Below are 17458 nucleotides of genomic sequence, written 5' to 3'. Positions count from 1 at the left end.
TGTGTGTGTGTATGTGTGTGTGTGTGTGTGTGTGCGTTTGTGTGTATGTATGTGTGTGTGTGTGTGTGTGTGTGTGTGTCCAGTGGGAGTGATCTTTGAGCTGGAGGTGTGTGGGCCTGATGTGGTAATTAATGAGGGCTCTGCGTGATCTGTCTGTCACTGAGGACTCGCACACAGAACTCTAGGGAGCAGCGCGTCCCACTCCTATAATTAATAAAAGCATCTCTTCGCAACAGAGGGGGAAATCTGAGAACCACAGAGGGGACACATTGAGAAACCCATATGATGACAAATTTAGTCCATTTGTTGACAAACAAGGGTCTCTCTCACTCTCTCTCCCTCCCCCTCACTGTATGTGTGTTGCTCTGCCTCAGCCCCTCTTTCCGTCATTAATATGAGTGGAGATTTATTTCGGTTTCAATCCAAGTCTGATGTGGTAAAAGAATGAGGCTGTGCGACTCATACTCGGAGTGGACTGGAAGGTAGTTCAAAATCATTGTTTCCCCTAAAAATGTTTCCAGCAGCGGGGGTGTTAGTCACAGAAAGTTGATAACGGAGTTAAGCTAGGGGGGTTTGGGGGAATAGGCTACTCCTCTGGAAAAACATTTTTAAAAATTACTCCTTAATCCTCCTGTTGTGTTCATTTCATGTTTACTAGTTTTGTGTTCCCGGTCAAAAATGGCCGCTGCATTATAACTTGTTATAAATCAATAGTAACACATGTCATCAAATGTTGTGATAGACCTTTGTATCATAATATGATAATATTCTTAATATATGCTCTGACTATGGTGTGGAATTTGATATAAAATAAAATATAATTCCAGCAAAAGTGCTGTTTTAATATGCAGAACGAAACAGGATAATTGAAATGGCTTAATTTCCCTGTGTTCAAACTAGCCAATAATTGTCTTGAGGTCTGCAAAAAGATGAAATACCTTGGTCATTGTATTGCAGATGATATGAATGATGATGATGACATATACAGACAGTGTTGTAAGTTATATGCACAGGCAAACACCATAGCACGCAAGTTTAGCTACTGTTCCACTCAAGTTAAAGTGGCTCTGTTCAAAGCTTACTGCACACCACTCTATACTGCCCATCTGTGGTCTTTTTACAAAAAATCCAGCATGCAGAAGTTACAACAATGATGCAATGAGAATTTTACTCAAGGTTCATAGAGGAGGGAGTGCTAGTCAGATGTTTGTATCTAAGCACACTGAAAGCTCTTTTAAAGGAATATGCCATCCCTAGGTGAAATTGGGTCACTCCCCGCAGTCCCTAGAGTTGGATGAGTGAGCCAAAGCGTTTTATAGCCGACCCAGCGATTGTCCTAATCTAGAACTATTGGAAATATTTTCGGGCATAGCACCGGCAAAGCACCGCTGCCAGGCGCAAAGACATCATGCAGCATCTGAAAACCCTCAACTTCCGGCAATACACCAGCGTGACTACCAAGTTCTCTGCTACCAGGCTGACACTGACAGGTGGGCTTTCTCTAAGAGTTCTAATGGCGATGAATATGGAAGATTACACAATAGACGAAGATGATGACCAAGATCCAAGCGGTGCTTTGCCGGTGCTATGCCCGAAAATAGTTCCAAATCTAAATTGGTCTAGTAAATCCCTTCGTGTTAATTTGCATTGATATTTGTACTCGATGTGAATGTACAGGTTACGAGAAATAATTATAAAAAATCTTGAGTTATTTGCTTCACTTTTGCAATGACATGCTAGTTGGAATCGCCGGATTATAGCGACTACGCTAAACTAAAGCTAACTGGGCCGTTTCTAGATTAGGACAATCGCTCCGGTTACAAGTCCAGAGTGCTAACCAGTGGGCCACGGCTGCCCCTAAATGCCGAGATAAATGCAGAGATAAATGCAGAGACCAAATTTCCCTCACGGGATCAAAAGAGTATACTGTATATACTATACTTATATACTTTTTTCATAGTCAGATTGTGTCTCTAATAGGATATCATGAAATAAACTTTTTTATAATCAATAATATAACATTTATGAGTTAGGAATTAGTGAAATAATTACACTTTTCCAGTTTCATCTGCACATTTCCTTCTGCTTCACACCCAATATATCCTTTTCAATATATCCTTTCCTTTTTCATGGCATGGAGGGTTTTTTTCCCCCTAGTTATATCTAGCTATATCTATTGCTTGAACACTAGCATCAAAAATATTCCACAGTTAGCGGAACCTTAAACTCAAGGAGCAAAACATCAGCACATATTTGCACTAACCACATTGTTCGCTTCACTAAAAATACGATTTACTTCATTTTAAATCCCATGAAAATTAAGTTTAGCCTATAGTAGGCTATATAGGCTAGACAGGATAGACAAGGATAGACATTCAGGCAAACAAAGTTGGCAAACAAAGTTGTAATAGGGAATACTGTGCACTTAGCATGCAGGCAGCGCCTCTCAGGCAGAAAACCAGTCTTGATATTTGGCTGAAAAGTATTGAAAAGCCTTGAAAAGTATTTACTATGGCAAGGTAAAATATACATTTTTCCGAGACAAAATAGACAAAGACAAAACTGTCTTGAAGCCTTGACAAACCACATGAATAGGTCAGGCCTCAGCATTCACTTATTCACTTCCATTATACTGTACAGTATGTCGCGGAACAAAACAGGGTTCCGACCCCCAGTTTGAGAACCACTGTCCTAGGGGAAAACATTTTTACATATGTGTAGGACATTGGGTAGCCTACATTAGTGTGTAACTGGTTCAAACATTATCAGATTATACGATGGCTGGATGGATGTGTTATGACAATGTGATATGGTTTTGAAAGATCTTAGGTGTAGTGTTTTTTTTGTTGTTTTTTTTTTTTGAAAAATTGAGGGAATTGCCAGCAATTAAATATGTTGCAACTATTGAGGTTTAAACTTGGAAAAGTACAGATGTTTGTAAAATGGTGCGACATTTACAAATTCAATTAGGGGCAGTACACTTACCGGTAGTTACATTTCTAACCATCTGGGGCACTGCAAAGCGTTACACGGATCGTAAATGACACAACGGAACCTAGCCTAGACAAAATATGCATGTCAATTAATTCTGTGAAATTTGCATATTTACATATTTGATCAGAAGTTAAGGGATATGCCTAACTGTTATTTTGTTTTGCAAACGTATGGAACCGTTTGAAATAATATACTTGAAATACAAGTAGCCTAGTAAAATTATATCGTCCTATGTTTTGTAAATTCATTATTAAATTAATCATGTAATAGCTGTATAATAAAAAGTAGGCTATTTTTTCTAACTCTAAATGTCTGCATTTCATTATAGGCTAACCGATTTAAAAACTAATGAGTCAGAATTTCTGGAGGATTGCCTATTTTTGAATCCAGGCAGAGTTGCCGAACCCCTACGTTCTTTTGTATTCCGATTGCATATTAATTAGCATTCATTTAGGCTGCACATTTCCAATATTGTACCAACGTAATGTACTTACACGCGGCCATACAGCTGACAAAGCGGTTCGTTCTTTTTGGGCTACGTTGAACGTGTGTTTGTTTCCGTAGTGACGTAAAGGCGCACCACAGATCTTGCTGACGTGTAAGAAGGGAAGTAGTTGGCCACCTCTTCTCTTGATGTTAAATATTGGTCAACCGGTGACTAATGTGGGATGTATTAAGTTGTCCGATTAATTTTGTCCAGAGTTGACGTTGTGTAGAAACTTACAGGTAAAATTCAACGCTGTCATTGATACGTTAAGTAGTTGGCAACATTAGGAAGGGTTGTGAGTAAGCAATGCTAAGTTAGCTATTGATAGCAGTCGGTCGATAGCCAGGTAGCTTCTAACGTTGTTTTGTGCATAAAACGTTGCTGTGATAGCTGTCTAATTTGCAGCACACTGTATGTCCTTTAAAATATGTGCATTTGCTTAAATTATCTAAATAGTTGTAGTTATACACCTGCTTTTTGGCACTAGTTAGCCGAAATTGCCCAATTTAACTGAAATGTAAATGTTTTGTTGGCTAGCTTAAACGTCAATAGTAGCTATATCAGTAGTTCATTCAGCTGTTTGAAAGTCACTGTAACGTTAACGTTAAATCCTTTGCAAGAGACATTACCGATCTTTGAGAATGTCTCCTATTAATAGTGTTTTCGTCAATACTAAATCTGCACAGAGATTATATAGAGGCTGATCTGGCCATTCCTATGTACATTAGCCTGTGTTGTTAATTGAAGAATTGCTCTGTCACACTCCATAGCACGAACCCATTATTTGTCAACCGACCTACCGTATGTCATAGGCCATATGCTTATAATGAAATAATGACCGTCGCTGCAAGTAATTTTACGTTAGATATTGTTTCATTTTAGGGACATGGACATTGTAGGTTATGCAACTGCACACGTAGACAGTGGTGATCACAATGAAAAGACATGTATGTTAATATGTGTTAAGATCTTTGGAGCATGTTGTTTTTTTGCCTCAGTTCCTATTGTCGTGCATATGGGAATTGTGACATTGCCTGTTAATCCTCTTTTACTTATGGATCTCTATGCAGGCCAAGACGTGACATATCAGAAAGCCAAGTGCAGCCATGGGCAAGAGGAAAGTGCCTGATCTGTACCGAGCCCCATTTCCTCTGTACACTGTTAAAGTTGACCGCAAATCTGGATTAGTTATTACTGCTGGAGGTGGCGGGGCATCCAAGACTGGAATAAAAAATGGGGTGGTAAGTGAACAAGAAATGTACCAAACTAAATAATACAAACACGCAATCAATAATGGATGCTTTCTGCATAGTTTGTGGTTGTCAGTCAGTCAGTTTGTTTATTTGTTTGCATGTTTGTTTGTTTGAAGCATTTCCTGGGTTTGGAGTTGTTGGGTGGACAGCACAGTGCCACCCTGCTGCACTCCTGTGACACTGATACGCGTGCCACAATGAACATGGCGCTGGCCGATGAGGTCATCGCTGCTGGTCAAGATGGCAACTGCAGCCTGATGCGCTTCCGTCAGCGTGCCTCTAAAGATGAACGCAAAACTGGTACCAAAGATGGTGAGAAACAAATCATCAATTTTGTCCATCTAGTTATACAGTATGTGTGTATCTCCACATTGTATATTTGTGCATTTCAACTCAGAATCTGTGTGCATGCCAGCACTTCGGTTCTGAGTAGGTCTTTGTATTTCAGTACTTTATATCTGTGCATTTCAGTACTACTTTCCAAAGGGAGGGGAGTATGTCACAGCACATGTTGGCATTCATAGTTCCCTCAATGAACTGTAGCTCCCCAGTGCAGCACTCATGCAGCCCCAGACCATGACACTCCCACCACCATGCTTGACTGTAGGCAAGAGACACTTGTCTTTGTACTCCTCACCTGGTTGCTGCCACACACTTGACACCACGCTTTTTCATCAGACCACAGGACATGGTTCCATTGCCTTTAGAGTCGTGCTAGTGAGAGAGCTAGCAGACTGGGCTTTTAGCACGATTGCTAGCATGCTCGACTCGCGATCTGAGGTGCTTCTGTTTGTGGGTTTGTGTCCGAGCGTATGCAGGGCAGAGCTGTGCAGTAAACACAACACAGGTTACATGTATTTCAGTACAGTTTATATGTGTTTCAGTTTTATCTGCATACCTCAGTAGTACCATAGATTTGTACTTCAGTGCTGTCTATCTGCGTACTTCTTCATTGCTGTCTATCTGCATACTTCAGTGCTGTCTATCTGCTTACTTCATTGAGGTCTATCTGCGTACTTCAGTGCTGTCTATCTGCGTACTTCTTCATTGCTGTCTATCTGCGTACTTCAGTGCTGTCTATCTGCGTACTTTAGTGCTGTCTATCTGCGTACTTCAGTGCTGTCTATCTGCATACTTCTTTAGTGCTGTCTATCTGCTTACTTCAGTGCTGTCTATCTGCTTACTTCAGTGCTGTCTATCTGCTTACTTCAGTGCTGTCTATCTGTGTACTTCAGTGCTGTCTATCTGCATACTTCTTCAGTGCTGTCTATCTGCTTACTTCAGTGCTGTCTATCTGCGTACTTCAGTGCTGTCTATTTGTGTACTTCAGTGCTGTCTATCTGTGTATCCTACTTCAGTACTGTCTATCTATGTATCCTACTTCAGTGCTGTCTATCTATGTATCCTACTTCAGTGCTGTCTATCTGAGTATCCTACTTCAGTGCTGTCTCTGTGTATCCTACTTCAGTGCTGTCTATCTCTGTATCCTACTTCAGTGCTGTCTCTGTGTATCCTACTTCAGTGCTGTCTATCTGAGTATCCTACTTCAGTGCTGTCTATCTGAGTATCCTACTTCAGTGCTGTCTATCTGTGTATCCTACTTCAGTGCTGTCTATCTCTGTATCCTACTTCAGTGCTGTCTATCTGTGTATCCTACTTCAGTGCTGTCTTATCTGTGTATCCTACTTCAGTGCTGTCTATGTGCCTTTTAGGGACCAGTGGGGAGCAGGGGTCGGCAAGGCGACGGGGCGGCGGCCGGGGGGACAAGACTGGAGCGGGGGACAAGACTGGAGCGGGGGACGTGTCGGAGATGAAGAATGAGACACTGCAGATCACTGTGGAGCAGATGGGCTCGGTGCAGTCCGACTCCAACCCACAGGACCCGCTCCAGAAGTGTGTCCGCTTCAGCGCTGACCTGAAGCTGCTGCTTGCTGGTGGCACTGATGGCCATATTCGTGTGTGGGAGGTGAGGAAAACAGGCCTATGTAGACCACCGCCTTGACCCTAACTTACTAGTCTGAAGTAGCCTACAGTGTTAAGGCCAACGCCCACTGGCAGCGTCTGATGCACGTCAAGTGAGGCCATAGTTTAGAACTCCATTACTTTTAATGGAGCAAAGTCCACAGGCGGCGTCTGACGTGCATTGACTCAAAGTTTAGAAAAATTGCTCTATTTCTTGAGCGTGAAATACATAGACGCGACTGTCGTCGCCTGTAGCCTACAGTGTAACTTAAAATCAGTGTGTATCCCAAACCACTCCCTTGTTTAAGATGTTGCACACAGTAAAACACTACGCAGGGTGGTCTGACATTTTGTTCAGTATGTGGATATTCCGAGCAGTCAGTGCTTCATGCAAACCTTTGAGCTCACTATGGTCACTTACCGTGTTTTATGTCTCTGTTTCTCTGTTTTACATTTTAAGTATCCTGACTTAAAGGAGAAGTATGACTTCAAGGCGCATGAAGGTGAAATTGAAGACTTAGATATCAGCCCTGATAATAAGGTAATGAGTTTAATTATGATCATTAATAAATCAGTTTATGTGACTATTACTTGATGATGAAAACAATTCTGTAAAGTGGTTCGATTATTTATGTTTGTTATGTTAAGTAAAAATTAAAATGACTGGTAACTAGCAGACACTTTTATCAAAAGGGTCATGGACTTGCAATGACGGATTTGGGAAAACATTTGGAAGGAAAAAAACTAAAAACAAAAACCTACGTGCTGTTTAATGTAGAGCATTTTAATGACACTGTCAGTGTGGTTGTATAGTTTAGTTGACATATAGGACAGTGAGAACATGTTTTGTTTGAAAAGACAAAGAGGTCCAGGGTGCTCAGGAAGTTCCAATCAGAAATTTGAAGGTGCTCTTTGGGTTCGGTAATCCAGTAGTAAATAGAAAAAAGGGGGTCCAAGGCACTCTTCTTCAAAAATATAAAAAGCCTTTATTTAACTGGCTAATTAATCATAGAACGTTTAAAAACATAGGGAGAAGCAACCCACGCGTAGCGGCACAAGCAGCCTTCTTCACAAGCAGTCTTCTTCCCCTGAAGAAGGCTGCTTGTGCCGCTACTCGTGGGTTGCTTCTCCCTTTTTTCAGCCTATGTGTGAAGGCTTTTTATATTTTTGAAGAAGAGTGCCTTGAACATGTTTTGTTTGTTTGTCACACTTGTTTGTTTGGTTTTGTGCAGCACTTGGTTACTGTCGGGCGGGACTTTGCCTGTAGTGTGTGGTGTGGAGACCAGCTTGTCATGGGCCTGTGTTGGCATGACAACATCCCCAACATCACAGAGAAGATGTACCGCTATCAGTCCTGCAGGTGGGTGTGGAGCTTCAGTAAATTGGTGCTACATTTGGGTCATTCCCTGTCAAATTTCAAAATCAGATAAGGTTATTGCTGTACTCTCAGATTTTGTTCAAACTTTGTTATGAATCATGAATATTTTGTCTATATTGTGAATATTGTAGTCCTTGATATTATTTCAGCATGGAAAACACATTATCTGGAAAGTCATGTTTGGGCATTCATATCTTATAAAAGTATTATTCATAGCCAGTCCAAACTTTGTAGGTTGGAAGACAAACATGTTCTCGGTATGACTGAATCACTAAGTTTGTATGACATGCTCATTGATTTCTATACGGCACTAGATTTTGTCATTGAGGGTCAAATAAACTTGTAATTTTGTACCCATTTGGTGTAAATATGTTACTTTTTTCTTTACATATAATGGATATCCCTCACAGGATCAAAAGAGTATATATACTGATATATTAAAATAACAAGAGACGGCAGTGTATTCAATGCCCATTTATTCATCTCCCGCTTTAAAAAGTAAAAGATTCTTTAAGGCTACGTGGCTGCTCTGCAATCTTTGAACGGTATGCTGTATAGTACAGTCATTATACAGTAGGTCATGGAAATTCAGTTTTTTTTGTCAGTGAAGGACATGGAAAAGCTATGGAATTTTACGTTTGACAATGTGTATTTATCTACGAATGTATAACATTGGCACTTTGTGACACACATCACATGTGGTGATCACACATTGCTGCAAAGCTTTATGGCTGAAGGGTTAATGTGGTTGTGATGCTCACTGATACTGTACTGTAACTGCAACACTGTAGAAGGCATCTTGTGCAAGTTAAGTCACTAAGCGTGTGTGTGTGTGTGCGTGTGTGTGTGTGTGTGTGTGTAGGTTTGGTAGAGTCCCAGACCAGAAGGATGCTTTGCGCTTGTTTACAGTCCAGATCCCACACAAACGGGACCGTAGGCCGCCACCCTGCTACCTCACTAAGTGGGATGGACAAGTCTTCCTGCCGTTGCTTACCAAACCCTGTGGCAACGAGGTCATTTCCTGCCTAGATGTCAGGTGAGATTCATTACATCATCATAAACGATATAGTTTGGTTGATATAATGCATATTTTGTTTATTGTTTGGCTTTAATTGTAATGTCAGTATGTCATGTGTTTCACAGTGAATCAGGCACATTCCTTGGGCTTGGAACTGTCACAGGATCTGTAGCCATACACATTGCCTTCTCCCTTCAGGTACACACACACACACACACACACACACACGCACAGACAGACATACAGACATTCCAGGACCTTAACTCTCCTGTGTTGTTTGTGGTGCCTGCAGAGGTTGTACTACGTGCAGGAGTCCCATGGGATTGTGGTAACGGACCTTGCGTTCCTGCCCGAGTCGGGCAAAAGCCAAGCCGTCAAGGGAGACAATGAAGTGGCCTTGCTCAGTGTGGCCGTGGACAGCCGTTGTCAGATGCACACCGTGCCAAACAGAAGTAAGATTTCACTTATATCATGCATTCAGCTGTAAGGACACACGCGCACGCCAGTTGTCAGATTCATGAACTACTGCTGTGTTGTCCTAATCATGACCTACATTACCGGTACATAATATCAACAGCCTAGGGTGTACACCTGAGACCATGTTCATGTACCCCCCCCCCCCCCCATGTGTGTCCCTGCAGGATCCTTCCCCCTGTGGATGGTGCTGTTCCTGTGTGCGTTCATGGTGGTGGGGGTACTGCTGCTGCTTCAGCATCTCTTCCCAGGCTTCATCTAACGGGGCTGGCCGTGGGAGAGGCATCTCTGCCAGCCACTGCCGACTGGAATGGTGGTGGTGGTGGAGGTGGTGGTGTAGGGGCCTTTCCCAGGTTACAGTGGTGTTACTCTGGGGCTATTCTGCTTCAGTGGAGGGTTGGATCTGTCCCAGCGGTTGCAGTCTGGGGTCATAACAGTCCCTCAGGACTTTGGAGAAACTGAGATGATGCAACAATCCATCTCACTCACCTGCACCTCGCCACTGTTAACACCCCTCCCCCTCCCGTAAAAACAAAACAGGAATCACAGTCGGTCCACCGGTTCATCTGCTGTGGGGAAATGTACCATTGCATGGACATAACAAGCAATGACGTCTTATATCTACTGGGCTCTGACCTTACAGACCAGTTTCAACCAGAGTCATTTCTGTAAAGGAAGCTGTGGACAGAAGTTAAGGGACATTATGTAAACTCAAACATTGTGTAATTTGCTCGTAATCGGTGTCTGCTGCTAAGCCTCCCCCTTCTCCCCAAAAAAAGACATGCCATGTTGTTCTGTATAGGATAATCTTCTGAAGAACATTTTGAAAACAGTTGAGCAGATGATGACTCCCATGAGATTTTGTAGGCCAGCTTTTTATGCACGCTTCATACCTTTAAATCAGCCCCCTATCCAAATGTGAATATGAAAGTGAAGATTATTTGCCCCCGCTTAACCCAAACAAAAACCTCAGGAACTTTTAACTGCTAAATTTGAGATGTACTTAGTACTTCCAGCAAATCTTTTTGAAATGAGCTTATGAACTCACCTGGCCTGCTTGAAGCTCTTCAGGTAATGAAGCTTACAATGTAATGATGCACAGTGGGGAGGTAACACCCACTGTCTGTTTTTATGGTAGATATTTAAGACGTATGTAAAAATAATATACATATAATTTGAAATCACTGTTTTGCAGTCTGTCTTGTTTGTCCTTATTGAACGTGCTATGGGGGTAAAAAAACACAAAACATTGTGTCATTGTCCAACAATGTCTTCAATGTCAGAGGAAATCAAGTGCACAAGCGACAAGCACATAGTGACAAACGTTCCATCAAGCTGTAGGGATACATAGTTGTCCTGTAGGGGGCAGCATAGACTGTGTCGCAATTTACACAAAATATTAAACAGAGAAGACTTGACCTTTTTTAAAGATCCTTAGAAATTAAATTATAACTGCATGGAGTAATGGCAAATGTCCTTGTAGCTACTGGAAACTCGAAAACCAGTGGAAAAGAGAGTAAGCATGAAAGAAGGTACAGAAGGAATTGCCACACTCCTAGCGGAACCTTAGCGGAGCCAAGTTCCCTTGTTTGAGTGTCGGAACATTTTAAAAGATACTCCGAGCAAACATGGCGACGTCCGTGGGGAAGCCACGCGTGAGTGTAGAGGAGTTGAAAGGTAAAGATTGATTGTTTATATTGAACAATATGCGTAGCCATACTCAAAAAAAGTTATTTGTGCTTGATGTGTGATATGTTATTTTGTTATTAAGTGCGGACTGAACATTTTTAGCTAGTATCTCTAGCTAACGGCATTTAGCTAGCTAACTACGTGGTTCTGCATATGGACAACGTTAGTCATATGTCAGCCTGGCTTGTTGAAACCTACAGTAATTAAGTGCAGCATCACATGTATAAGAATGAATGTTTTGTGTAAAGAGGGGTGAAGTGTTTTTCACGCGAGAATTCGATCCTGATGTTGTCGCTATGCTAACTTCAACTAAAATTGTGTGTTGTGTGCGGATATTGACGCTAAAAACACCCGCTGTGTTACCAAACGTGACAGTTAACTGGTCATGGCGATTTCCATGCCTCTCCGCTGAAAGCCTACATGAAAACATTAGGTTTTGTCGTATCTGACATGAATTGGGTTCAGTTGCAACAAGTGTAAAATGACAACAGGCAAGGCAGATTTATTTATATAGCACATTTCATACACTAAGGCAACTCGATGTGCTTCACAAAAAAACAAATACAACCATAGAAATATATAAAACCATAGAAAAAGAAGATGAATACATTCAATTAAATTGAATAGACATTAGTAGGAGACAATAGTCCAAATATCGAGAGTGAAGTCGCCTATTGTTCCCATGTTAGAGCTTGTCGGATGATCAGCATGCAGAATCAGGTTTTCCCTTGTTTTACTGGTCAACAACTCGATTGATGAATAGCCTACTTTACTCCAAGCCAGAAGATGCTGTCGTAGGTCTAGACCAAATCGTTTTTTCAATTCCAAGGGTTGTCTTGCATCTCCATCAACATGCTGAATCTTGTCAACCTTATAAAGTGACATATCAAAAAACCTTACTCAATATAGCTGGAGAAAAAGTGTAATACAATTGTCATGTATGACCGCTGACAGTTTCTAAATGTTTTACATGTTGCATTTAGATTCAAAAGATGACGTGGATGTGTTAGAAGATGGTGGAAGTGAGGGGGCAGACACTGATGAAGAGGATGGTGGGAGTGAGGAGGGATACTCTGACGAAGAGGGTGATGAAGATGGATCAGGTGAGGAAGGGAGTGAGGCCGATGAAGAGGACACTGGAGCGAGTGATGACGAGGAGGCAGCGGAGGGAGGGAGTGATGAAGAACAGGGAGAAGAGGGAGGTGAAGAAGACCAGGCCGACAGCAACCCAAACGCTGGCTGGGCCGACGTCATGGCCAAGATCCTGCAGAAGGATACGCCCAACAGCAAGCCCGTGATCCTCCAGAAGAATAAACAGCTGGAGAAAATCAAAGAGAAGGCCAAAAAGGAGTTTCTGGAACGCAGGGAGCAGGTACAAACAGAGCCTTCAGGAAAGACTGTTCGAGTACTGGCTATTTGTATTTACTATGTGTTTCTCAGCGCAGCTTGTTCATTGTCTGGATAAGAAATCAATGTCTTGTATATAATGTAATCAAAACCTAGCACAGTTTTCCTGTTGTAATTCTTAATGGGAGACAACATTGACATGTGGGTTTTCTATCTTAATCCTATGCTATGAGAAGAGTTATTGTTTAATGTCTAGTCTCTGAGCCAGTCCAGTCTTCAGTGCATTATTTGAACTTCAATCTGATGTGCATGAAATGTGAACAGGTAGAACTGTCCACTGAGAAAGATATGTTATAAATTGAATTACCGTTTAAACAGATTGACAAGCGGAAAGCGTGGGAGATGATGAGTCGGGTGAAGCCGGACGTGGTCAAAGACCGGGAGATGGAGAGGGGTCTACAGAGAACTGCCACCAGGTATGCAGTGAAGGAACACACTTTGGATGTGCTATTAGAAAGTTCATAAAAGTTCACTGTGCATAAGCAGCAATCCGCGTAACTTTTCTTTGTACATCCCAATTAACGTGAAATTAAGCGCACATGCACAAGCATTACACTCCACCCTCTCTCCTCCCTCAGTCACACTCATTTTAATATGCTAACTAGAAGGCCACTCGAGAGCGCAGACCTCCGCGAAGACAAAATGGCCTATCCCGCAATATTAATAACAATGAAAACTCATTTGTGGATCCATCCGTACTCGAACCTGCTCCAAAATGTAAGAACTGAGATCATCAAATAAAAAAAACAAGACAATTTATTTCCAGCAAATGTGAAGTAGAAGTGCTCTTATCCGACGAAATGGCAAGAAACGTACGTCTTTATCATCTGTAATTAATAACAAAAAAACGTTGTGGTAGCGCATGGCCGGGCTCCTAGGGTCAGAGACCGTGGCAGATTCATTGGTCAGTCTGTAAGTAGGTGACGGGGTTCGCATAACGAGGTTTGTTTGGCATTTGGACCATTACAAAGTTGATCCAGGCCACCTTGCCACAACATTACGATTTCTGAGTCATATTCCTATAATTTGCACACAAGTGTGACAACAATGATGGCAATGCTTACTCGAGGAAAGTCAAAGTAGCCTAGCAGTCAATCACACTAAGGGAAATGGCTTCAATTCGCGCTTATTAGTCAGGCTATAGCTATTCACTTGGATGATCCTGTCCCATGTATTTTTTCAATAAAAACTATCGGAGAAATGTTCAAGGCATGCGCAAATGCGTGAAACCGACCCCATTTATCACAGGTTTCGAGGAAAGCTCTTTAAAATCTGAAATGTTTGATAAGCCAGTCATTAACAATCGTGGAATTAAATATAGGTGCTGTCTCTATAAATAGGTTTCACATTCCCTTTTAATTCTTGATATCCGCTGATAAGATTTGCCATTATAGATGTAGGCTGCTGCATAGCTTAGTAGTATTTGCGCATGTTGCATGCCCGTTTATCTAGAAACCTACTTCGAAATGTTAGCATTTTTAATAGCCCACATTTCACAATATACTGTGCAAATAAAGGCCTAGTTGTGATCAACTAGGCCTAATGTTGTTGCGCTGCATTGCCTCTAAGTGTTGCCAACAGACGATACACATTGGAATATCTTTTACTCTGAATACATCCGACCGTGAGCGTGAATGATGGCTTACGCAACATTTGTGTGCTAACGCAAGCTTTGTACATGAGGCCCCAGGTCTCTGACATGGCTTACTCTCACTCGGAACCCTTGATATTGTATGTTATGATGTATGTAATATTGTTGATCGGGTAGGATCATGACCCTTTTAGTAGGGGCGGGGAAATAATAAATGACATGGAGAATTGATCTAGCAAAACATAACTGGATACTGAAGTACACTCAGGTTTCCACACATTAAAGGATCTGGTATACTTTCACACATTAAAGGCTCTGGTATACTTCCACACATTAAAGGCCCTGGTATACTTCCACACATTAAAGGCTCTGGTATACTTCCACACATTAAAGGCCCTGGTATACTTCCACACATTAAAGGCTCTGGTATACTTCCTTGCACACTCAATATCCCGTCCGCTTCCCACTTGCACCCTAGGAAGTAGGATTTGTATTATTGGATTAGTGAGCGTGTGTGTGTGTGTTCGTGTTCGTGTTCACAGGGGTGTGGTGCAGCTGTTCAACGCTGTGCGGAAGCACCAGAAGGACGTAGAGGACAAGGTGAAGGAGGCCGGGGGCTCCGAGAGGAAGAAGGCCAAAATCCTCGCCACTGTCTCCAAGAGGGACTTCATCAACGTGTTGCGCGGCACAGAGGGCGCTGCTGAGCCTACCAAAACCGTCAAAGAGGAGGTGTGTGTGTGTGTGTGTGTGTGTGTGTGTGTGTGTGTGTGTGCACACTGACCTTTCAACTCTCTATTCCTTCCCATTCTCATGTGTCCTCTCTTACAGACTGACCCAAAATAGTTAACGGGATGCAGACAGGAAATAAAGTATATGCAACAAATTTAGCTGATATCTCCTTAGTTGTTTGCCTCCTATTAAGTCTGCATGTAATACTATAGCTTTGCCACTGTGTTTGCACTTGATATTTTGCTGTCACTTTTGGGGATGGACAAAAATGAGAATGTCTTCAAAATTGGTCCAAAAGGTATTTGTAGTGTAATGTTCGCATGAATCTAATGGTTATCGTAATGATCCTCAAACATAAAATCTGGACATGATCCCCATGGCAGGTTGTTGTTGCAGGGTCTCTCTCTCTCTCTCTTTCTCTCTTTCTTTCTTTCTTTCTTTCTTTCTTTCTTTCTTTCTCACTTTGCTGAATACATTGCTGAATAATTTTTTTTCAAAGGAGTTTTTTAAGGACATTTTTTCAATTTGTGACTGATTTATTGCCACTAGATGGCACTAACTGATCATGAAATAGTTTGCTTGTCAGAAGCTGAACTTCCATGCACCTAACTGCTCTGCACAAATAAGGCATTTTTATACTTCACAATTCCTTATTTTATAAGTCTTTATTTTATTTAATATATTTTTTGAAATAAGTGTAGACATTTTCTGTATGTGTTTGACCATCTCTTTGTTATTCCACAGGCCAGTGAGGCGACAGGGGGGAAACCTGCGTGGAGTGTCCTGCGCGATGACTACATGATGGGCGCCTCCATGAAGGACTGGGACAAGGAGAGTGAAGAGGAACCTGGGCAGGGGCAGGGAGGAGAGGGGGAGGATTACAACAGCGAGTCGGACTAAAGCCCCCCTCTCAGTGAAGGCCCTGTATGCCTTGTAGTGGACACAGAGTATGCTAGTTTTACATTTGTGCATCAAGCAAATGTGACCGTTGTTACCGTTAAGTTGTGAGAATTGATCTGAAGAACAGAGGATGCGGTCTGACCATCTGAAGTGATCTCAACAACCCGTGGAGAGGGATCCTTTTTCTGTCAGTCTTCTGTAAAAGAGCCGGACTATGCCGGAAAGCCTGAAGCCTGGTTGATACAACACCAGGGTGTGTGTGTGTGTGGGGGGGGATGGGGTTATCTCTTTACTATCAGCCCTGCCTGGTCATCTAGACATGTTTTGGGCCATTTTGGTCTCTGACTGTTGTAAGAGGATTATTTCTATTTTTTGGACATATTACCAAAGCATATGTTAATTTCTGTGTAAATAGTAACTTTTTACAGGCAACACTGTGGCATGTCTTTTTTGTATGCCTTGATGTATCAATGCTAAACATTTGAATTGTTGTTTTGAATTAATATTGACATAAATCAAACAAGATATTTTGAACAAAAAACTGTGTGACAGAGAGAGAGAGAGAGAGAGAGAGATATTTATTGATCCCCAAGGGGAAATTCAAGGTCCCAGTAGCTTAAGACATCACACACAAAACACACTACAACATACACAGAATGATAAAATAACAAATCCACATGACTAATATGGACAGATGAATGTAGTACTATGGGATGTATAAGCATGAGTCGCTTGCAGTGACAGGGCAGGGACTGACCCTGTGATTCAGTATGCAGTGGTAAGGTGCTCTATGAAGTGTGTGTCATGGTGGTAGTGCAAATAAGTCCAGGGAGGCACGGGAGGCGGGAGACATTGTGCATATAGGCTAATATAATATAGTGTAGACAGTGGGCCAGTGGACAGTCAGTGCACAACCATTGTTATAGGAGTTTATGGAAGTGGACGAGGGGGTGGAGAGGCAGATCTCTTCTTCTCCCTTTAGTGAAGCATTGAAGAGTTGTATGGCCCTGGGGGACAAATGACTTCCTCAGTCTGTCAGTTGTGCATGGCAGTGAGCGTAGTCTCCAACTGGTCAAGCTCTTCTGCTTTACAATAGTGCTGTGCAGTGGGTGACACTCATTGTCCAAGATGTTGATCAGTTTGTTGAGGGTCCTTTTGTCGGATATTGAAGTGATGCACTCCAGTTTAGCACCCATGTGTATCCCCAGATACTTAAGTGTTTACCAACTCCACACTGACCCCCTCAATGGTGACTGGCAGAAGAGTGGGCTTAGACCTACGGAAATCCACCACCATCTCCTTGGTCTTAGCAGTGTTGAGTTGTAGGTGGTTGAGTTTGCACCATTGCACAAAGTCCTCCACCAAGTTCCTGTACTCCTCCTCCTGCCGATCCCTGATACACCCCACAATTGCAGCATTGTCCGAAAACTTCTGCATGTGGCATGGCTCTGTGTTGTAGCAGAAGTCAGATGTGTACAGGGTGAACAGGACTGGAGAGAGCACTGTTCCCTGTGGAGCTCTGGTGCTGCTGATTACTGTCAGAGAGACAGTTTTTCAGTCTGACAAACTGTGGCCG

At 42.2% G+C, this 17458-nt stretch overlaps 2 protein-coding genes across 2 annotated transcripts; both read left to right on the top strand.

The window, feature by feature from the left end:
• Positions 1-3569: 3569 nt before the first annotated feature.
• Positions 3570-10750, top strand: preb (prolactin regulatory element binding). Its single transcript, XM_042106959.1, has 10 exons — positions 3570-3720; positions 4552-4722; positions 4851-5046; positions 6447-6700; positions 7157-7237; positions 7929-8056; positions 8937-9110; positions 9218-9290; positions 9385-9544; positions 9734-10750. Exons 2-10 carry the CDS (start codon positions 4588-4590, stop codon positions 9826-9828), a joined length of 1296 nt encoding a protein of 431 aa, XP_041962893.1. The 5' UTR covers positions 3570-3720; positions 4552-4587; the 3' UTR covers positions 9829-10750.
• Positions 10751-11108: 358 nt separating this feature from the next.
• rrp15 (ribosomal RNA processing 15 homolog) lies at positions 11109-16416 on the top strand. The gene is made up of 5 exons (XM_042106964.1): positions 11109-11243; positions 12239-12627; positions 12981-13078; positions 14796-14982; positions 15727-16416. Exons 1-5 carry the CDS (start codon positions 11195-11197, stop codon positions 15880-15882), a joined length of 879 nt encoding a protein of 292 aa, XP_041962898.1. The 5' UTR covers positions 11109-11194; the 3' UTR covers positions 15883-16416.
• Positions 16417-17458: the final 1042 nt, after the last annotated feature.

Source organism: Alosa sapidissima, chromosome 10 (assembly GCF_018492685.1).
Source record: "Alosa sapidissima isolate fAloSap1 chromosome 10, fAloSap1.pri, whole genome shotgun sequence".
NCBI lineage: Eukaryota > Metazoa > Chordata > Actinopteri > Clupeiformes > Clupeidae > Alosa > Alosa sapidissima.
Note: the sequence above shows the minus strand (reverse complement) of the source record. Positions and strands in the feature narration are given on the sequence as shown.

Coding starts and splice junctions, on each gene's coding strand:
- preb (XM_042106959.1), top strand. CDS start 4,588: ATGGGCAAGAGGAAAGTGCCTGATCTGTACCGAGCCCCATTTCCTCTG. Junction 9,111..9,217: donor ATTTCCTGCCTAGATGTCAG/GTGAGATTCATT, acceptor TGTGTTTCACAG/TGAATCAGGCACATTCCTTG. Junction 9,545..9,733: donor GCACACCGTGCCAAACAGAA/GTAAGATTTCAC, acceptor GTGTCCCTGCAG/GATCCTTCCCCCTGTGGATG.
- rrp15 (XM_042106964.1), top strand. CDS start 11,195: ATGGCGACGTCCGTGGGGAAGCCACGCGTGAGTGTAGAGGAGTTGAAA. Junction 12,628..12,980: donor TTCTGGAACGCAGGGAGCAG/GTACAAACAGAG, acceptor CCGTTTAAACAG/ATTGACAAGCGGAAAGCGTG. Junction 14,983..15,726: donor CCAAAACCGTCAAAGAGGAG/GTGTGTGTGTGT, acceptor GTTATTCCACAG/GCCAGTGAGGCGACAGGGGG.